Raw genomic sequence first — 22319 nt, 5'->3', positions numbered from 1 at the left:
TACGCTCTTAAGTTTTGTCTCTAAACATCCACACAGCCATGTCACTAAAATTTTTACGATCTGGAGAACGATTAAAAAAAAAAGTGAGGAACATGATTCAGCATAAATGAGATTGAGCTAATTGTTGTGATGATTGATAGAGCAATAATTATTGATTTTGCAGTCTATTGTTTTCATCTGTAATAGTGTGTCAATCCAACAAATGTGATCCTGTTACTCACATTATAAGAAAAAAAACGTTCATATCAAAGCTGTTCTATTTATTTAAAGCTAAACTTGTTCTGCATAGTTAGCATACCGCCTATCACAGCTAGCATGTACAATTGAGCAAAAAGTTATGTACCTTTGATGGATGAGATGGACTAATCCAATTACGTGATAGCTTTTATCAGCTATTTTAAGACAACCCCAAAATGATCAAATATATGGTGCAATTTGGAAAAAATGTTCCCCCGTTTTTGAGTGACCCTTAAACATTTTGGAGGCATTGGTGGGCCGGCATTTAGTCAATTGTTGCTATTGAGAGTTCGCTGTATAATACATAAGAATGCATCTATAATTTGGAACATAAAGATAAATTAAGTGACATGACGACTTGCAACACAATCTCACCTATTCATTCACCACTCCCCACCAAGAGACACCATAACCTCCCCCCTTCCTCCTCCAGTTGTGCACCACCCCGATGCATGCACATACCCCAAAGTGCACAAAAAAAAAACGTTAAGGAAAATCATCAATATACACAGAGATGAGGGGTTTCCACGTCGTTTTTGCAAAGCCCAGCACACGTTAACATATTTGCCTTTTAATCCAGGCCAGCGCCTTATAGAGGCGAAAGAGTGACAGCTCTCGTTTGGGCCAATTTGTTTTTCATCCAGAACTGTAGACGGGCCTCGCTGCTCTGCAGTGGCCGTAAACTGACCATCATGCGCGGCTTGCTAGATTTGCAAGGAGGCGGCCCGTTTTCTTAGCATGTCTCCAAACTCACACCTGCCATCATCGCGGGGGAAAAATGGAGGAAAAACGTGCAAAAGCATCCTCGCCTCAAAAAGCAAATCCAGGTTAAACGACGCCGAACGTGTGACTAAAACCGATATTTTTCTTACCTCCGTGAAAAACGCCTCCATCCTGCTTCGTCAGTCCGCCCAGGCGACGCGTGCCGGGCCCCGGCAGAGCGCACACGCTGGCCCCGCTCGCCGGTGCGCAAATGTCCGCGTGTTCGCACCAAAATGAGGGGGAAGCAAGCGGCGCTGGATGCCTCCGTGTCCCATTCACATCCTCGCCATCATCATCACCATCATCATCATCATCATCTTCTTCTTCTTCTTCTTCTTCTTCTGCTTGTGACAAATCCACGGATGGAGGGAGAGGGGCAGAGGGGAATGGGAAAATGTCCACGACTGACTGGGATTCGTCTGAGCTTTTTCTTGTCTTCTGTGTCCCGTGTGTGTGGGTGTGTGCGTTTTTGTACGTGCGCGTTCTGTCCGCGTGCGTGTGTGCGTGTGTGTGTGTTTGTGTGTGTGTCAAACCTGTTACAAACTGAAAATATTTAAAATGTTAGATTGATTTAGATAGATTTACCATAAAAAGTCATACATTTAAGAGAGTAACGTTCAAATTTACCAGAAATTAAGACGTGTATTTAAAAAAATATATCATATTTCACCCCTATACCCTGATAGCACAATAATGCAATCATATGGTACGCTGAGGTTTATTTCAAAAATGTATCTGAGCGGAGACTGAGGGCAACCAGAAAACAAAGCACTGCAGCCAAATAAGACTGTGGAAAACACTGTAATACTGCAGCTTCAGGGTAAGCTAACATTAATATAAGAAAAAATGCCATTCGTAATAAAGAGACACATTGTTTGTAAGATGAGACTGAGGGCAGCCAGAAAACAGAGTTCTGCGGCCAAGTGGAGACTGTGGATCCTAATACTGAAGCAAGAGGGCAAGCCAACATTAATTAACAAAAAAAAAAAAACATTAGTGGTAAAGAGACATTTTATCTAAGAGGAGACTGGGGAGCAGCCATAAAATGGAGCACGGCAGCCAAGTGGAGACTGTGGAGCATAAGACTGCAGCTACAGAGGAAGCTAACGTTAATTTATAAATTAACGCCATTAGTGGCAAAGTGACATTTTTTCGAAGAGCAGGGTGAGGGCAGCCGGAATATTGAGCTTTACAGCCAAATGGAGACTCTGGAGCATAATACTGGAGCAACAAGGCAAGCTAAGGTTAGCATGTGCACTGACTTCAACCATGAAATGATGTCTCAATTAGCCATATGGAGTGAGCTGTCAGCAGTGAATCATTTTGTATGCTCTCTCAGGAAAAACACGTCCACCCCCTTTTCACCAAATCCAAGTGGTGACAACCCCCCCAGTAGGGTGAAAGATGGTGAAAACAACAGGGGTAAAAACAGCCAAAAAGGAAAACATACCAGGTCCCCAAAGACATCACTGCCCGTATAGCAGCAGACAGATGGTTAATGTGCACAATGTCAATGTGCGCTTTTGATTCTGCGCCCCCCCCCCCCTCGACTCCGAGGCTGCGGGGGCCAGGTGCAGTAGCCTAAGTCGGCCCAGCAGCGTGAGGCCTCGTCGGGGTGCGGCTTTGTAAAAACTCAGCCTCCTCTACTCCGAGCCCCGGAGGTAAAAGTGGGGCCCCCCTGCGACGCTTATTATGTGCCCCCAGTCTTCAGAGTTGAGAAGATAAACTCAGGACATGAAGGGATAATCTTTCATATGAACCATAAATGCATCATGGCATGCTCGTCATCGGGAGGATAGCCCAGGTCAACAAATCCAGCAACATACCAATATTAATTCGAGGTCAAATAGCGATTGAAATGGACTCAAATAAAGCGCAGAAAATCGGCTGGAGGCTAGCTTGAAAGATCCAAACAGGCTTTTTTCTCATAAATTTCTGATGCTTTTCCTCAGAGATATACTGCATACCCATCATTTTATTTTTGTTTCCCAAAATCATAAGTCAATTGTTCCTAAAATAATGGCCTCAGTCCTTTTTTTTCAGAAAACACGAAAAACTGAACCAAATACTGATTATATTTTATTGATCATTTCATTTCGGGCGCAGAATTGAATGATCTGATGTAGCCGATTTTAGCAAAGGTGGTCAGCATCATGAAGAGATGTTTGAGGGACTTTATAAACAAGTTTCCTCTCCTACAGTGCAAGCCCAAATACTTGCGGCTCGCTTAAGTTGTGATATCACCATTCACCACTAGAAGGCAGTCATTTCTTGGTTGCACTTGCACCGGCGGTCTTATCCTACCCTATACTACAAAATAAGTAGGTTTCATTTTTTTTTTATATGTGGAATGGCACGCAGGACAAACACAGTCCCTCAATAGTATTAATAACATTTTGAGTGAGTTGATTTTTGCGAAAAACAAGGCACAAAATGAGTTCAGCAGTTTTGTGCCATCCTTAAATGAGCCCTTTGCAACACGGTATGTGGTTATTTTGTTGTTTGCTTCAAACCCTTTGTTGTTGAATAATGGATCTTTTATATATGCAGAAAGAAATTTACTATGACAAATAAAATGGATTAATAGCACATATTTTGCATGGATTTTGGCCACACTTAAAATGGCTTTCTTGCCACACTTCTAGTTAGGAAGTGCATAGTCCTATGTGGACCCCCAGGAGCACTGATTATTGAAAATTGTGGCCCCCTCCATCAATTCAGTTGCTCAACCCTGACTAACTGTTGTCCATTATTTTACGATGGTGATGATATTTTTGTTCAGGAAAAATGGGGGGGGGGAAATGCATTTGAATGACAAAGCCATGTAAAAATCTTCTGTTACACTGACCAGCATGACCCGCAACCAAACTTAAGCCCCTCCCGACTGCTACTCCCGGATGTGTAAACCAAACGCAATCAACGTATTCCGCCGGAGGTCTGCATGGAAGTCGATTCTCTAAATTCCGCGGCTCGGGAGATTTTCACGGGAAAATCCCTGCAGTGCAAAAAGACGGTGGGGGTCGCTGCGGTTGATAATGACATGGCCAAAAGCCACACGTGCACGACAACACGCACACGTCCACGCTGTGAGGTTAAAATCTCATTACCATGACAACAGCGTGACCCTCTCATTGGTGGATTGATAGGTTTGTTCTGTGAGAGCAGAATTCTGCTTACTCATCTGACCATGTCGACTCCTTTTATTCGCTCACTTTCTCCTTTGTGTCTCCTTCTCCTCTTACCCTGATGCTGCATATTTGTAGTGTGTTACTGGCCAAACCATTAGCTACACCTGCGCAATCTGTGATTCAGTAAGAGTTAAGGGTGCATGCTTCGCTAGATGCTGCTGTTTTGGTTAGCAACCGGGTTCAAATGGACTTAGCAGTTTTATACTCAATGTACGGGCCGCTGTTTATAAATTGTACGGCCTGCATACTGAGACTTGTTTCTACAATTTTGACCCTCTCATAAGGCTAAATGTAGCTTTTGTATTGGATGCTATTAGAATGTGCACGTGTTAATAATGTTGTTTCCAGTTGGCGTATGCATGTTACATGTGTGTGTGTTGCACACTCTTACAATGTCACAGCCAATCAGTTTTACGGCCTCGTAAATCTCTCATCATTTTATTACACCCCTTTTATTCCCTTCCCCTGTTGGGTTTGTTCCCTCTCAGACACATCTGTTCACGACCCTCTGAGCCATAAATCGGAGAGATAAACAGAAACTCACCGTGAAACAAACCTGGTGGGCAAATTTGGCTTTTTTGGGGGGGCGTCGTTGTGGGGGTTGGGGGTATGAAAACAGAAAGGCACATTTGTTACATTTCAGCTATGAAATGTATATAAATCATGGAATTGTCTCTGTCTTTTTTTATTGAAGACCTCGCATCATGCTGTGTTTACAATTTAATTTTGGAAATGGTTAACTTGTTTTTACTCATTTACGACAAGTAAAAATGCTAAAGATTTGAGTCCCGTCGCAGATTTGAGATTGTACTAGGTCTTTCTCAGAGACCTACCCTGGTGTTGTTTTCAAATAAAATGTACATTGAAAACGAATTAATTTTGTATTTTCAAAAAATTAAAAAACAGTTTGTTTTATCTATATGTTTTAGTTTATCATTTACAATTATTTAACATGATTCAAATTAGATAAATAAATAACAAAATCAATCAATACACTTTAATTAACCAATTTTAGGGTTTAATGGAAATATGAATGCAACAAATAGAACGGTATTATTGATCATGTAAGTGCTTAGTGGGCCAGACTATAGATTGGAGGAACCACGGAACATGTACTTTGCTCAACCTGAAGTATTCAAGAAATATAGAGATCCACTCATGATATTCAACTCCCTGTGTGATGATGTCACCTGATCTGTATGACTCATCCAACACGCACGCACGCACACACACACACACAAATCATATCTCTGAGGATAAATAAGGTCATATGGAGGCTTTGCTTAAAAATTGTGTCATGGAATGGTTTGAATCAGTCAAGAAATCTGGAAGGAGGAGATAACTATATAAAACGTCTCCAAATTAGGGAATTTTATTTGGGGAAAATTCAGGAATTTGATCAATTGTTTCCAAGATGTTTTGGTTGAGTTAAATATTTTAAAGCTGTTTAATGATACTCTCTGTTGAAATTTACTGTTAAAACAAAAACGATATATAGAGAATTACTTGCTGGGCATTTAATAAAAAAACAACAATTTTGCCTTAGCAATGCCCCACTAGCTTAATGCTAACATACAATGGAAAATGCCATTGACACACTAAGAATCAGAATTAATATTGGCGGTGTTACAACCTTTTTACACAACGGATACGTAAACACAAACGCATCTCACAGGCATGTATTCTTTATCCTCTGCGGGGGAAAAATACTATTATTGAAGCTTACCGAGTGCCTGAGAATAGTGGTGACTCTTGTTTGTCTTTACATTTGTACCAGCCCCAAGTGGACAAGGTGGCCACACCGGAAGGAGCAGCTCAATGAATTGGTGTGAATTATCTCATGAAAGCGTTGAATTCTTTACATTCAATGTAATTATGCTTAGTTTGATAGTTGATGAGTTGTTGATGAATCAATTTGCACCTCTAGTGAAAAGTGTGGAATTTTTATAAATTGGATCCAGTGAATAGACCTGATGACTGTTGTCCATAATCCAGAGGGTGCTCTATAAAGATGATCATCAGGTAGGGGCGTGTACTTATTGCTGTGTCTGGAAATAGGATGACTTCATACTGAGAGATCCCACCCCTCCACACCCCAACTACACCACCACTACCAAACAACCCCCGGCTAATGTAACACCACCCACCCGTGGCTTGTATATATATGGCCGGCATGACAGCACCTCTTTGGGTTCAAATTAGTCGATGCGGCCCCATCCCAACCCCCCAGCCCCTAATTCCCGACAGACAGTCGGGTAATTTAATCGGCCTGTGACAGCCTGCAGCAGTGCACGCAGTCCAACACACACACACATACACACACACGCGCGCACACACACGCATGCACACACACGCGCTCCATATCACGATGAACAACACAAGGGATGATCATGCCAATGCAGATATCACAGATTTTTAAGCAATAATTGTTTTTAAATGGGTTTTTACAGTAAAAGTGGTAACCCCCCTCCTAAAAAACATTGGAAATGAGAATCTGTTCTCAATGTCCTTACCTTAAGAAATATAGAAAAATAAAGAAGTAGAAAAGAAGTAACAGTAATAGCCGTGCACCTAAATTGAGGCTGACGACCTAACTTTTCAGTTTGACCAATTTATACGCTAGCTATGGTGGTAGTGGACTTCACAACAAGCAGCAGTTTGATAGACAGCGAACAATTTGTCAAAAGAAAAAGGGTCACAGACTTGCTTTAAGATAAAAATATATATCAAACATAAATCTGCATAATGGATCAAATGACATTACAATTTGGAGGTAGTTTACTGCTTTAGTGACTTTAAGTGCTTTGCTATCATCTGCAGTGGGCCTAATCCCAATCTGGGCAATTTAAATGACCCTGACCACTATAATTAGCCAGATTACAGGAGTCTTTTTAAGTATATCTTTTACACACACACGAACCACAAGCACACACACAACAGATCCGCTATATATTGTGTGATATAAAAATACTGTATATGGACTGCAAAATGTTCAGTATCTCTATTTGTGGGTGTCCGCCATGATGCTTTTCATGGCTATGCAGTAATGGCTGGCTGTTAAAGGGTACAACTCAAGCAGTGTACAAATCATTAGCTGTCCCACCACAAGCATACAGGCAGCACACTATTAAAATATGCAATGCAGCAAGCAGGGTGACAGAAGGTGGGCTTGACTGTGCAAACCTTAATCTCGGTAATGCACAGTCAGCTCCTTCATCTTGTTGTTTTGAGGAGGGGGGCGCCACAACTAACACAACACATGAACAAACACTATGCGTGTGTTACATGCGTGTGTTACATGCGTAACAGCACCCATAGTGCACCAAATGGACACATTTTATATTCACTATCACATTTTGTTCATGTATTTACTGCAGCATTCGGTTAAACTGTGGAGGAAAAACTTGACTTGCTACAAAAAAAAACAACAATAACCTGACAACAATTTTGGAATCAGCATGCCAAGTTTAGTTTTAATCAGCATAAAAATCTAACTCAACATTATTTTTCTAATTGTTATCCAGTGTAATTTGTTTAAAATAATGGCAGAAAATGTAAAAAAAAATAATTGTACCTATTTAGTTAATAAAGCATTTTATTAATGGTAATTTACTTACAGTATACCGTAATATAATTTAACAATAACAATAAATTCTTAGAATAAACTATTTTTATACACATTTTGCCTTTCATTTTAACCTCACATAGAAATTATGCCAACGCCTCATTTTATAAAATCAGAAAATAATTACTGTACATCTTATTTTATTATATCTAGTCATATGACATACGACCAGGCGGTGGCGCGATTTCCTCATTGTTCAATGTTTACAGAGGGTGTGTTTCACCCTGCTACCCAAATCCCCATCGCCCGCCTCTAAGTCAAATGTGATTGGCCACTGGTTGACAACATCCTAAAATACGTGTTCCTATTGGCCGGCGCTCCGTCCGTCATACCTTTGAGAGACGCTGGCTAGCGAACCGCCTTCTAAAAACGAAAGCTAACCGCGGAAGAGGGCAAGCAGCAGAATAGACTACGAAAGCAAAACCATGAACTGCTTGAATTCCCGATGTGTGCATTTGCTCTTTTGTGATGAATTCCGAACACCGCCTGTGTGACTCTTCACAAGGTGCTATTTTTTTGGACAGGGAAGGCGGGCCTTTTGGCTGCCAACCACAGCAACAACACCTGAACCAGTTTCACAGCTCGACCTCGCCAATGTGCCGTTTGTTTACCTCCTCTTCGAAAGAGCGCCTCGTCAAATGTAGGATATTTTGACCCTTTCTTGTCTCTCCATTACCATATACTGAACAGTGGGTTGACGTCGTCTTTGATGCATTTCCCCATTTTCGTCTAGTTGAGAATGATGACCATCCACAGCTGGAGGGGACGCGTTGTGCTGGAATGGAGGTGATCTTGAGCAGTGGATATAAGCAGTCTAGTAATTCCCAAATAGACTCAGATTAATCACTTCAAAACTTGTTTTCACTATTAATGTGATCTTTAACCTGTACAACTTAATTGAGTAAAAATATCGATATTTTCTAGGGTTGACGTAAAAATAAACACACTTGCTAATAGCTAGGATGTGTTCTGACTTCAGAATTAACGAATCACATTCAAATTTATGTTAATGGTAGTCAACACACACCTGCCACCACTTAAAGTGCCTTTGATTAACCCCCAATAAAGTTCAGATGTTCCAGCACACATTGTTACCCTTCTGTGGTGGTATCACAAAAAACGATACACTTGCTGTTGAGGTTTAGATGCTCATGAGCTGGGGTCTTTAGAGACTTTCCAGGGCACAGTCTAAAACGCTAAACGTAAGTTTATAAAAGCTTAATGTCAGAAAACTGCGATCAGTTGTCACCTAAATTTACGTGGACACCATGTTTACTTATGCCCACTTAAACCTCTGAAAATATCAGAATGATAACCCAGATATTTTGGATTTTATGAACATTAATTAAGGCTTTTCCTCTCCAAAGAGGCTCGCTATAAAGAAAATCTTAGTGTTGCTTATCGGCGGAAAAATGAGGTCAGTCGTCACCAAAATTAATGTAGACCCCTGTACTTATGCCCACGCCAACCTCTGCAATTATTAGAAAGATCACCTTAATAACTGGGATTTTATGGACATTAAGCGTTTGACATAAATGTGTATTGCGCACCTTTGCAGAAGAAGTTAATGTCCATAAAATCCAACATAGATCATTTTAATATTTATAAAGGCTGAAGTGGGCATGAGTAGAGATGTGAACATAAATTTTGGTGACGCTTGGTCGTACTTTTCAGACATTAAATGAGCTTATAAGCTTTTTGACACAAAGAATTTTAGACTGTCCCCTTTGCAGATATCACACGATATTATGATGTACAGTAAACTCTTGCTTGACTTTTGAGAAGCAATTTTCTCAGATTTTGACCTACCACTGTCTTTACTGATACACCACATACAGTTCAGAATCAACCGATGTTCCTTTTGTTATGTTTACTCCCCCCCGACCCCGAACGTCATCGTCTGGGCTGCAGTCAGTAGCTGCGGCTGCGACGACCCAACACTGACGACGCTCTCCCACGATGGCGCACTTTGACACGGAGTACCAGCGCCTGGAGGCGTCGTACAGCGACTCCCCGCCGGGCGAGGAGAACCTGCTGATGCACGTGCCCGAGGGCGCTAAATGTAGGCGACGCATAAAAAAGAGGAATCGTGGACTCTAATAACAATATACTTAACTGACTTTTTTTTTTTTTTGCAGCCCAGTGGCACCACATCGAAAACCTGGACCTATTCTTCCAGAGAATATCCTTTTGCAATTATGCTCCTCATCTTGCTATGTTAAAGGTGCTAGTAAAAGTGTGCGACAAAAATGTATATCCTATACTGGTAATTTTATATACCGATAACGATGGCAATTTGTGAAACGGTGTGAAAGCAGTAAATAACCGTCTGGAAGGAATAACAGTCTGTCTATTTGGGACATTTTCCTTAACACATTTTTACGTCTATAATTTGCATCAGAAGAATGGATTCACGTGTATGCTCCTGGGAGAGATCTTCGAGCTGGTGTATGCCATAGCCTCTAAAATTCTTTCAAGCATTTTTTTTTTTAACTGCATACTGTTTAGCTGTTTTTTAATCGATGCGGTGTTACCTGTTTAGTCAGTTGCTGTTTGTGGTGGGCTTCACCGTGTTCCTCGCCAACTGCGTTGACTATGACATCCTCTTCGCCAACAAGTTTGTCAACCACACGGATTCCTCCAAGGTCACCCTGCCTGATGCTTTCGTGCCCATGGACGTCTGCAGCGCACGGTAGAGCCAACCGATTTATTGAATTTGTCAATTACTGTATTTAAGTTTATTTGAAAGGACAACATTTTTTAATCTGTTATTTTCCAGCAGTTTCCGTAGTTCTAAACTTATTCTTGCTTAAGAGCATTTACAACGAACGAGCGAACAAAGAGGAGCTAGTTTACAAAAGTTCGACTTTTCCAACAATTCTAGCTAGAGATAGACCGATATGCTTTTTTTCAGGGCCGATACCGATTATTAGTAGTCAAGGAGGCCGATAACCGATATTTGTAGCCGATATTCATTTTCAGTGAAAAGAAAAAATTTACTCTTAACTTTGTTGTAACTTTAAGCATGTTTATTGAACAATGTTTCAGGTTTGCATAATGGTCATTTAAAAAAAAAAAATTATTACAAGAAATCTTTATACAATTTTAACAAAAGGTTCCTGGAGCACCCAGGATTGTCAGCATGTCTTAAAAAGGATAAAGGAAAAACTCAAACAATAGCTCCATGTGTTGTCTACTGTAAATGAAAATTTCAAAATGGCAGAAATGTTAAACTTTCACACATCTTTGTTTTGATTTCCACAGTTTTAAATTGATTTATTATCGGCCAGCAGAGTTTTAAAAGAGGCCGATCAGTTGTACTGATAATCCGATAATTGGTCCATCCCTAATTCTAGCACTGTTTTTCAAAAAAGCGTCTTGCGGCGAGTTCTCCCGAAGAAACTGGCGACATTTGCACATTGTTTTCCATGTGGCAAAAAATAGAAGCCTGGTGACTTGGTGCCCATTTTGTATGTTACAAAGGGGATTATTTATCGTCATTTTGGAAACTTTTGCCCCCAAGTAGTTGCTGTCCTGGCCGTCTTTCGTCAACAGCTGATGTTGTTGACTATTTAAAAATATTATTTATTTATTTATTAAGAATTGTGTTTACATACCTTTCCATAACTTCATAGCATGTTTGTTATCATTAGAAATAAAGCAAGGAATGGAGGGGAGGCATTTGCTTTTTCTAATTTGCAGAGAAGAAAATCCATCCATCAATTTTCTGATCCGCTTCAGCCACAATATGAGTAAATATGGCAATTTTGTTTAACGTACGGTCTACAAGTTGGTTATTAAAGTGTTGGGTTTAATGAAAAGCCATATCCGATAGAACATCGCTTCCCCCATCTGTTTTGCTGTTTTCTGGAGAGAAAAAAAAAACAAAAAAACACAGCAGCAGTAACGCTATCGATTCTGCCGGTAGCATCCGAGACAACGCGTTTGTCATCTTTGTGCTGATGATCTCCGGGGTGTTTTGGCTCCATCGCCTGGTGAAATTCATCTACAACGTGTGCTGCTACTGGGAGATCCGATCCTTCTACATTAATGCCCTGAAGATGACAATGGTGAGTTGAGCCATCTTGTCACTAATGCCATTATTATAGATTATTATATATCATTTTAACTCTGTGTTTTTTCTAGTCAGAACTGCCGTACGCAACATGGCAGGAGGTTCAGGCCAGGATTGTGGAGATCCAGAAGGAACACCAGATTTGCATCCATAAGAAAGAGTTGACGGAGCTTGACATTTACCACCGCATCCTCCGCTTCAAAAACTACATGGTTGCTATCCTTCTGTGTGCCTCATTGTTATTTTATCTAATAAAGCGCCATGTGATCTCAGACCACTTTGCTGTCTCCTCTTCTTCTCTGCAGGTCGCCATGGTGAATAAATCCCTGCTTCCTGTGCGCTTTCGACTTCCTCTACTCGGAGATGTTGTGTTCTTCACGCGGGGCCTCAAGTACAACTTTGAGCTCATCTTCTTTTGGGGGCCAGGTTTGTATTTTCATTTTGCCCTCTCGTGGGATTGAATTGTTCTGCCTGTCGTTATACGTCGCCGACATAGATAAAGTTATGTTATTTGTCGAAAAATAGATGATTTTTTTAACCAAAGAAGTGAATTTAGAAAAAGCCTATCTACCGGTATCAGAACGAGTCCAAACACAGTCTTGTTTTCCTCCTTCAGGCTCTCTGTTTGAGAACGAGTGGAGCCTGAAGCCCGAGTATAAGAGAGGAGGAAACCGTCTCGAGCTGGCTGACAGACTGGCGTCACGCATCCTGTGGATCGGCGTCGCCAACCTCCTCCTGTGTCCCGTCATCCTAGTGTGGCAGATTCTTTATGCGTTCTTTAGCTACACAGAGGTACGGCTTGGGAGACTCTTTCAAACTCAAAAGTTCAAGCAAGGGTGACGATGTACTGTATGTGTACGTGCGTCAAAGGTGATCAAGCGAGAGCCCGGTTCTCTCGGAGCCCGATGCTGGTCTCTGTACGGTCGATGCTACTTGCGCCACTTCAATGAGTTGGACCACGAGCTCATGTCCAGGCTTAGCAAAGGCTACAAGGTGAGTAAGGTGCATTTGCTTGTGCAGAATGTTTGTTGTAAGCATAACTGCAAAAACTCACGCCACTTAGCGGAAGGGTTTTGGAATTTGCCGCCATCTTGTGGCATTCAAAGGCAATTACAAACCACAGACAAATTGCGGGGTTCACTGTATTCCCTTTTTCTCCGTCAGTTTTTTTGGGGCAAATCGCCAACTCCTCTTTGATATGCGTTATTAATAGGTGTGTGCATCTCTAGGCAAAAGATGATTCGATATGGTTTTTGATAGGCGGTGAGCAAAATTAACCAAGGTCGGTTTGATTTCACAGTGGAACGATTCGGTTAGACTTAGTTGGATCACGATACAATTTGATATGGTACGGCTCAGCTCGTGAGGGTATGACGCAATTTGTTTTTTTGTTGTCCTTTTACATACATTCGGTTCGATTCGATGCATCTTTTTAATTAAAAAAAAAAAAAAAGTAAAAAAAAAAAAAAAACGATTTTGTAGTACTATACCTGCATAAAGTACCTTGACACCGATACTGATATGATACCATGTCAAAAAGCTAAAATCATCAGTAAAAGCAGTGGAATAATAGATAACAAATCATGACACTAGAAATTAGTTGTACTTTTATTAATTTAAGATGATTTCATGTGCCATTTTATTCATACATTCTATGATTGTATTCTATTTTTTTATTTAAATTATTTTGTACAAATTTGAACACTTTCCAGGTGTATTAATAACATGTTTTTTTTTGAAACCTCAAAATGACCCAAGGGTCAAGACACTTCCCACCTCTTTTTTTAAGCCTTGCTGAATAAAGTTTTAGTGGGGTAGTCCGGTCTCGTGCAACCGAACCACTGCACACTCTGTGTGTCTGTTAAGAAAAAAAAGACAGCGGCCATAAAAGCGTGGATTATATTTTCACTCGTGCTATTATCTTATGATGTGTGTCGTTCTCTCACTTCTACCTCCACGCAGGCCGCATCCAAGTACATGAACTGTTTCCTCTCGCCTCTACTGACTGTGGTGGCCAAGAATGTGGCCTTTTTCGCCGGCTCCCTCCTGGCCGTCCTGATCGCGTTGACCATCTACGACGAGGACGTGCTCGCAGTCGAGCACGTCCTGTCGTCGATCACGCTGCTGGGAGTGTGCATCACAGTGTGCAGGTCGGGACTTTGTTCCATTTTGCGCCGGCGTTATCTTCAATGTAATCTCATTGTAAAGTTTAGAGTTATATGGGCTCCTGCTATGTCTGCAGGTCATTTATCCCCGATAAGCACATGGTCTTTTGTCCCGAGCAGCTGTTGCGAGTCATCCTGGCTCATATTCATTACATGCCTGACCACTGGCAGGGCAACGCGCACAGATATGAGACAAGGGACCAGTTCTCGCAGGTTTTTCAGTACAAAGCCGTAAGTACAAAAATCAAACGCAGATGAAATATCAACATTTATAACAGGGGTAGGCAAACTTTTCTGCTCAAGTTTCACGTACAAACACTGCCCATCTATTTACTGCAGCGCTTATCCTCATCACAGGTGAGCTGGAGTCTATGCCAGGTGACTTATAGGAGAGACGTCATAGCTTTAAATGACAACGCAGGGTAAAATCCATATTGCGGGAACTCTTATGGTTCAAACTTGAAAACAAAAAATTGAAATACCTCAAAAACCTGATGTGCTAGAAAAAAAAAAAGTAAAGATAATTTCTAAATCAACATCAAAAATGTGTTTCGGGACACCTAGCCATCTCTGATTATCTCTAATTTGTTGTTGACCAGTGTTATTATTTACAATAAATCAATTATTTACTGATTTAAATACATGTATATAATAATTAATACACGTTAAGTAAGGACAGAAAATGGCTGAATTACCACCTTGATCATATACTAAATGCACAGTGGACCAGAAGAACAGAGCAGAAGAACAGAGCAGGTCATATTTAGTCCACAGGTCACACTTTGCCCACCCCTAATTCGTATGGACATTTTGTCATGTTTTTTTTCTTCTTGTAGGTGTTTATACTAGAGGAGCTGCTGAGTCCAGTTGTGACTCCCATCATCCTCATCTTCTGCCTGAGGAGGAAGTCGCTGGAGATCATTGACTTTTTCCGGAATTTCACTGTGGAGGTGGTGGGCGTGGGAGACACTTGCTCCTTCGCCCAGATGGACATTAGGCAACACGGGCACCCTGCGGTAAGGACGTTTGCCTTTGCGTCTGGTACACTCATGTGGCATGAGAGGCACCTGGGTTGGACTATTGAGATCCATCCATCTGTTTTCAGTGATGTCCCTAAAAATGTGTCTCCGCCTCCACAGTGGATGTCCGAGGGGAAGACTGAGGCGTCCATCTACCAGCAGGCAGAGGACGGCAAGACAGAGTTGTCCCTGATGCACTTTGCCATCACCAACCCACAGTGGCAGCCTCCCCGCGAGACCACACACTTCATCAGCCAGCTGAAGGAAAGAGTTCAGCGAGAGGCCACCGGGGCTCCTTCAGACGCTCATCCGCTCTCGCACTCCGAATCTGAAGTAGTTGACGCGCACTTGAGCATTGCTCTGTTGACAACACGCCTGCTGATTTCATCCTCCTCCCCCCCCCTCCACTTTTAGCCGAGGAGCCTGATTGCCAATCTTTTGGTGGCGCCATCCGCTCTGGCCTCCGTTCATTTTGGCCGGGATGGTTCAATGAGCGGTGACGTCGCGGCGGCCGGCGATGCGGTGGCGGCCTTGCGCTCGCTTTCACCAATCAGCAGCAGCCTTCCCCTGAGGGGCAGCTTCAGTGCGGCTTGCAGGACTGCCAGCCACGCCTCCGCCATGAACAGGACCATGGCAGGCTCTGGGTATGAGAAATAGTAAAGCGAACAGCATATTCACCATTTGGCATTTGCAAATTAACCTATTTGTGGATATTCTTTTTTATTTTTTATTTATTTATTTATTTTTTTTTTTTGTGGGGCCAGTCCTCCATAAACGTTTCTATCCTCCGTTTTTGATCCAAAGCAATAAATAAAGCAAGGCAGCTTTATTTACAAATGGCGCATTTCATACATAAGGTAACTTCTTCAGCTTGTAGAAGGCTGTTTTTCTAATTACTTTTATATCACACAGGGTTCCACATTAACAGTGGCTCATGGCCACTGCGTGACTGTGTTGGGCCACCTGAAGTTCACTGACCCTGGCCCAATCAGGCCAGTTCAAATTTCATAAATAAAGACGATGAATTGAGCACGCTCTTGCTTTTTTAAAATGTATTTTTTATTTCATTTTGGTTCATCCAACATCCGATGTAAATTGGCCGTTTGGAAAATGAGAGGCCGCCTCTCTGGTGTCCCGGCACTCACTTTACTCCCTTGCAGTTATTAAATTCAGTATTCAGTCAGTCATTTTGCTCAATTATCACTTGTACATTGTCTCCCTTCCCAAAGGACGGATGCCCGAACAATGAGTTCAGGCAGCAGTGCATGGGAGGCTCAACTCACCAGTTTGGTCTTGTCAGAGTACGCCTCCACGGAGATGAGCATCCATGCACTTTACATACATGAGGTAAGTATAAGTGTCCACACTTGTCCTTGAACTGTCCCATAATCCATTTTGTGTCTTGCGCCTATTGACGTTTTCATATCGGTAATATGTTTGGTAATTCAGCCCAAAAAATGGCTTGCCTGCTAGTTCACGACAGCTCTGTCGTGCGTTATTCATTTCAACATTGGACTACGCTCTGTCAATTGCCACCCGGAAGTAGGTGTGACCCCCATTGTCCAAATATCTGCTCTTTTTGTTCAGTTGCACAAACAGCAATCCCGTGGCGATGCACTCTCCCGCCACACGTGGCACAGGCAGGAGAGCGACGAGAGCAGCGACAGTGTCCCCGACGAGGTGAAGAGCGTGCCCGGCTCCCACTACAGACAATTCCCCCGCTCGCACACTTTTCCTACCACGGTGCCCAGTCCCACTGCAATCCCCTCTTCGGCTTCCGAAGGCGCCGCTGCCCCCGCCACGGGCCCGGAGGGGGCGTTGCTACAACAGGGCGGCGGCAACCAGCGCCCAAACAGCGGTAACTAGCATGACACCCAGGAGGGCAGGGTTGGGCAACACGTGGGCCATGGGAGTGTTTGATACATAAAATAAATGAATATTAAATAAATGTAATAATTCAACACTAAATTACAATACATATTACACGATCGAAAACAATTAAATAATTTTCAACGAAACGGTAACATTATCTTGCTGTTCGAAATTGATCATTATTATCTTTAAAACGAAACTGTTTGATACGGCTCGTGTATTGGATCTCATGATAAATTTAACACTTTTTAACAAGTCCCCCTGCTTCCCCCCCCGCCCAGATACTTTATGTACAGGGGGCAAGGTGACGAGGTCCGCCCGTGTGCCGATGGGTGGCTGGGCAGAAGAGTGGCACCAATCGGCACCCCGCCGCCACGACTCAGTACCGGAGGAGAGCTCCGAGGACGAGTTACCACCGCACATACACAAGGTAACTTTGAAAAACTAAAGTCTGGACACATAGGGCTACATTCTTCCTATTTGCATTTTCGTTTTTGTTTTGTTCATAAATACCACTCTTCGTCTACCGGGAAGAATAAAGCACAGTTTTAATATGAAAATACCCCACAATGCAAATCTTTTCTCGGCCATTCGGGACGTGCTCGCTACTCCGATTTACTTCGGTTTTAAAGGAGAGCAAGTTTTTGTATTCTGTTTTGAGATTAATTGTATCAAAGTAATAAAGTCAGAACACTGAGAATACTCAAAGTAATGATCTCACATCTCTGTTTGCTTTTATTTCAGGTTTGTTAGCTACTACATTGGATCAACCAGTGGTTTTCTTCACTTCAGAGGCACCTAAACACACCACCTTTGACTGGAACTTTCTCCTGGACTGATACAAAGATGAACGTATCAGAATGGAGCCTGAATTGATTATTGGGTCTTATATTTGGTCATTAGAATTATGGTGGGTGGCTGAATAATACGTTTCGTATGATTTTACTCTATGTTCTTTGAGACACTACAAGGGAAACAATGTGATTTTTTTTTTTTTTTTAAAGAATGAATATACATCCATCCATCCAATATCTGAACCGCCTATCCTCACGAGTGTCGCGGGCGTGCTTTTGGGTAAGATTTCAGGATGAACCCAAAATTCCCTTTAACCTCGACAGACAAATTTAATTTGATTTTTGAATGTGCACATCCAGCCGTTCAATGTTTTAGTGATTTTTTTGACTTTTTGTTGCCCAACCAGGAGCAATTCACAGCAGGTTGTATGGTCCACGAATGGTCCCATACATTTCCTGGTTCAATGAGAATTGGTATTTAAACAGTTTTCTTTGTAATTGCTGTTCACAATATGGCATCATGAGACGAAGACGACACCCCGACAATGAACTTTTTGTGACAACAGTAGTGTATGTACAGTATACCATTACAATGTGCGTTGGCTCGAGCTTGCAGGTTCAGCATTCATCATCACTTTGCATTACATAGTTCAAGTTCTGTGTTTCTTTTTAAAAAATGTAGTGATGGGTTATATGCACTTGCTCTGAAAAAAACACACACTGATGTGGTTTTCGCAGCAACCATCGTGAACTTCACACAAATACTGGGATCATATGAACCCTTCTCAGCCTAAGTCCATTAATGCTAACTAAGTGAAGAGCTGTTAGTCCATCATAGCTATAGCAGCATGACTCGAAATGTCATCAATTCACCCTTCTTGATGCACTTTAATGACTTAGTGTAGCTTCAGTTTGGTTGTTTGCATGTGTGGCCTGAACATTTATGTTTTTAAGTGTTTTTTTTAAATGTTTGTCTCACGAAAGGGATGTGCCATAAAGCTGACTGTCAATCAAATGAAATGCTGATGGTTAAAGGGCGTGGTGTAGAGACTTGTTTTTGTTGTTCATAGTTATTGTAAAATACACATTTGTACAGATGTAAATTCAGCCATTAAATTGACGTAATCGAATCTTTCTGTCCTGTCTTTTCTAGAAGCAACCCGGAAATTATGCATGCCGATTCGCGCCGGTTTCATGCTTTATTGCTTTATTAACATAATTCCACGAGATTCAGGAAGAGCCCGGATAGCTCAGTCGGTAGAGCATCAGACTTTTAATCTGAGGGTCCAGGGTTCAAGTCCCTGTTCGGGCGTACGTTTTTTTTTTTTTTTTTTACTTCAATCGGTAAAATAGAGACGTTAACAAAATTATGAACTTCTCGATCTAATTCAGTAAACTGTGTTTACGATCATAAACTGACGTAAAATGTCGTCATGAATCATGATTTGACTTGGCGTAGCACCACCCAAGTTTTACGTGAACTGAAAGTAAACATTCTTAGTCATATATTTAAGATACAACAATGACATTTTTTGGCCGTGCCATTTTTTTTTGCTGTTAAACCATAGAAAGGTCCTTCTCCAAACTCAAACAGCTACAGGGGTTGACGACTAAGATGAGTATGGCCGACCTGCGTTCTACAAATGCGCAGTTTAGAAAGTAAGTCCGTTCATTTGTTTACTGTATCTACGCTAATGTTTCTACCTTCGCTTAATGATCCACGTTGTCGTGGTACTGTATTCCATTATCCTGTCCTGATTGGCTCTCCGGGAAATATAGTCAAGCATCGCAAAATCACGCCGCGAATTTGATTGGTCATCAAGTTTGTACATGACCGAGGCGAACCTACAAGGGGGAGGTTTCTTTTTGTTCGTACCTCATTTACTCACACTCCCATTGGCCGAAGACGCGGAACGCGACGATTTTGATTGGTTCTTTCGTTCAGAAAACCTGAATTTAGTTGGCGGCCATATTGAATAGTGTTTGACAGTTTTGTATTGCTAGGAAGCTTGAAGATTTCTAAATTCAACTTATGTTCGCAAGGAATAAAAGTTGTTCTTTTCATTCGGCTTGGGACGCTTGTCCTGCATTTTAATGCTTTCGTCTTAAACCAGGAGATGGACGAAGATGAACGCCAGAGGAAACTAGAGGCTGGGAGAGCGAAGGTTAGTGGCTGGGCTAACAGTGCGCGCACGGTAATGTTGGGATGCTAGCAGGTTAGCCTACTCTTTTGTCACGGATTTATGTTGCTCACTGCTGGGCTACGCTCAAATTACACCACTTTTCCAATTTTTTACTATTATGTCTCACCTTTTCATGGTCACTTGTGAGAAGTGATGATAAAAGTCTGGCGTCAACTCATTTGGCGCGCCTAAAAGGCGGGTTAGTTGTTCCAATCGTGATGACAATAACAGCGATGCGGTCAAGTTTTCAAATCGGCGCAGTTCTTTTGCAACTAGTCAGTAAAAAAAAAAAAAAAATGTCATTTCAGCCCTCAAAACCACCACTGTTTTTATTATACAATTTTTAAATTAAGAGAAATTACGCATTATTTATAACTGGGAGTGTAAAGATATAAACTGGTTTTACAAATCTTATTTACTGTACTTGGAAACGAGCGTGTCACAAGTGTTTACAGGGGGACTGAACCCATTTTACTCTTTGCAAGAAAGGTTCAGCACTAGAACAACATGGTACTCTGATAATAAGACTGCATTCGTGGAATAAGATACAAACAATAATTGGAGGGATTCGTCAATCTCTGAACCACGGAAGCGTTTTTGCCTGCAACAACAGCACTTTTGAGTAAACCTGGTTTGTCATAATAGGCAGGAACGACAACTGTGTCAGGCTGTCACATCAAAGGGAAGTGTGCCGATTCATTGGTAACCTTAAACCTGCAACAAATGTTTGTGCAGTGAACATGGATGGTGGCCAAACGTAATTCCGGATAGGGCTGCACAATATAGCGAAAAAATATCTATCGCAATAAGGGCCTACGCAATATGCATATTGCAAAGACATGCAATATTTTGCTTTTGGAATTGTATGCTTTTATCTGAATTTGACCAGTCCGATGCAAACCTAAATGTGCATCGCCACCCCAATAATTGGACATTATCCAGGGGAGTTACAATTAATTAGCAAAGAACACATTGAGCTTGCTTATTTTGCTGCATGGGAAAAAATCTTTTATTAGATAATAAAAATGTGATTTCTTTAGGTAAATGTTAAATATTGCAATAATATCGATATCGCTATAGTAAACATCCATATTGTATATCGCATGTTTATCCAATATTGTGCGGCCCTAGTTCCGGGTGGCCTGAATGTGGTTTTAAAATGATTATTTATAGTTTTGAGGAAGCACTTTTAATGTCGACTTACCCCAGTTAGCCGATTTTCTTTTTCTTCTTTTTTTTTTTACATGACCAAAACGAAAACAAACAAAAAAAAAAATAAATAAAGAAAGAAAGAAAGAAAATTATTCTATTTAAGTTAGAATCCACATCCTTGTTCGATAAAGACGATTCAGATTTTTTTTGTACGGTGACAACACTAGGTTAGCCTCATTCTAACAGCTCCATGCTGCATTTAAGTACATATTCAATAATCTTGCATCCCTCATATTCTCTATGCAGAAGTCATCTAACATGCCACGGAAGCAGTCGGTAAGTAAGGATATACTGTAGGTCATTTAACTTTATTCTTTTCGATTCAAGACTCTTGCTGGTGGCCAATCAGGGTGTTATGCCTTTCTCCGCTCAAACATTTCTCTGCTGGCGTTTGTGCAAAGAGGTGTGGTCAATCTCATGAATGGTGTTGCTATGGTAATTCGGTGCTGTCGCTTTAATCTGTAGTGTTTTGGTTCCTCAAAGAAAACAAATCAATGTTCACAGTGTCCTCAGTGTAATCTCATCAGGCACCTCAGGCAGTGGTTTTGTTGATGACAAAATTGCAGTATTCCATTCAGCAGTTTTCTTTGACCGCTTTTAGTCACATGCAAGTGGCCTTGGGCTCGGCTCGGCACTTCTAATGTGCCAGTCACGGGAATTATTTGTGCTGTGTTCAAGCAGAGGCAGTGAATAGGATTCTTAAAAAAAGCATTTCACACACACAAAAGTACAAAGTTATTAATATTTATATTTCAACAAGTTAGTAGATTCAAAATTAGAATATAGCTAACAAGATCATTGAAGGATGGGCTAATAAATTGACTTTGCCGTTGCTCAGATGTATGGTACAGGTGTAATCTTTTGATGTTGAAATGAATAATGTACTTGAGTATGCTAGCAGGCTAGCCATTATGTTTATCTAAATTACTCAATGATATATAGCGTTAGTGCTGAAATGATTGATTAATCAAATAGCTTGATTAATCACCATTCGATTATTTTTCCAAATCGTTCAGCCCTGGTTTGCTGTACGAGGCATGAAGACAGTAGTAACAAGCCGGTTAACCCAACGTGCGCATGCGTGTCACTCCTCACACAGAGCAACAAGTAGCTATCCCAAGGCTATGTCATCTTGAATCGAATTGAACGCTCTGTTGCGCACACACGCGCACACACACTTCTTTGTC

At 41.4% G+C, this 22319-nt stretch overlaps 3 protein-coding genes and 1 non-coding gene across 19 annotated transcripts in view; 3 read left to right on the top strand and 1 right to left on the bottom strand.

The window, feature by feature from the left end:
• The window catches only part of myo10l1 (myosin X, like 1), a 40545-nt gene extending 39105 nt beyond the window's left edge, over positions 1-1440 (bottom strand). For all 5 annotated transcript variants that reach the window (XM_086049282.1, XM_086049283.1, XM_086049284.1 and 2 more), the window contains exon 1: positions 1110-1440. In XM_086049282.1, coding sequence (XP_085905408.1) covers positions 1110-1130 — 21 coding nt within the window. In that variant the 5' untranslated portion in view covers positions 1131-1440. The remainder of the gene's footprint in view (positions 1-1109) is intronic.
• Positions 1441-8150: 6710 nt separating this feature from the next.
• atg9a (ATG9 autophagy related 9 homolog A (S. cerevisiae)) lies at positions 8151-18867 on the top strand. Of its 2 annotated transcripts, XR_015089377.1 has the most exons (21): positions 8151-8452; positions 8546-8598; positions 9724-9874; positions 9951-9994; positions 10196-10260; positions 10355-10504; positions 11741-11882; positions 11959-12099; positions 12193-12313; positions 12504-12679; positions 12758-12880; positions 13850-14037; positions 14130-14283; positions 14889-15068; positions 15192-15404; positions 15486-15715; positions 16301-16418; positions 16659-16929; positions 17225-17373; positions 17688-17853; positions 17948-18867. XR_015089377.1 is itself a non-coding variant. In XM_086050061.1 (20 exons), the coding sequence occupies exons 3-20, from the start codon at positions 9772-9774 to the stop codon at positions 17694-17696; spliced, it is 2577 nt and encodes an 858-aa protein (XP_085906187.1). In that variant the 5' UTR covers positions 8151-8452; positions 8546-8598; positions 9724-9771; the 3' UTR covers positions 17697-18867. The 2 variants fall into 2 exon arrangements, 1 of the variants encoding a protein (XP_085906187.1); XM_086050061.1 differs by having other exon boundaries at positions 17688-18867.
• A 109-nt stretch (positions 18868-18976) lies between these two features.
• Positions 18977-19049, top strand: trnak-uuu (transfer RNA lysine (anticodon UUU)). Its single transcript has one exon. It is a non-coding gene; the product is annotated as a tRNA-Lys (tRNA).
• Positions 19050-19719: 670 nt separating this feature from the next.
• The window catches only part of pcnt (pericentrin), a 45589-nt gene continuing 42989 nt past the window's right edge, over positions 19720-22319 (top strand). For 9 of the 11 annotated variants that reach the window (XM_086048921.1, XM_086048929.1, XM_086048920.1 and 6 more), the window contains exons 1-2: positions 19720-19902; positions 21379-21408. In XM_086048921.1, the coding sequence (XP_085905047.1) occupies positions 19855-19902; positions 21379-21408 (78 nt within the window). In that variant the 5' untranslated portion in view covers positions 19720-19854. The remainder of the gene's footprint in view (positions 19903-21378; positions 21409-22319) is intronic. The other 2 variants (XM_086048928.1, XM_086048925.1) reach the window with 1 other exon arrangement.

Source organism: Filicampus tigris, chromosome 13, assembly GCF_054856515.1.
Source record: "Filicampus tigris isolate MCC_2025a chromosome 13, RoL_Ftig_1.0, whole genome shotgun sequence".
NCBI lineage: Eukaryota > Metazoa > Chordata > Actinopteri > Syngnathiformes > Syngnathidae > Filicampus > Filicampus tigris.
This window is presented reverse-complemented; position numbering and strand designations above follow the sequence as displayed.

Bases quoted from the DNA above. Each gene is read 5' to 3' on its own strand.
- atg9a (XM_086050061.1), top strand. From the start codon at position 9,772: ATGGCGCACTTTGACACGGAGTACCAGCGCCTGGAGGCGTCGTACAGC. The intron at 12,100-12,192 runs GTTGCTATCCTT...TCTTCTCTGCAG, and splicing joins TCCGCTTCAAAAACTACATG to GTCGCCATGGTGAATAAATC. The intron at 12,314-12,503 runs GTTTGTATTTTC...TTCCTCCTTCAG, and splicing joins CATCTTCTTTTGGGGGCCAG to GCTCTCTGTTTGAGAACGAG.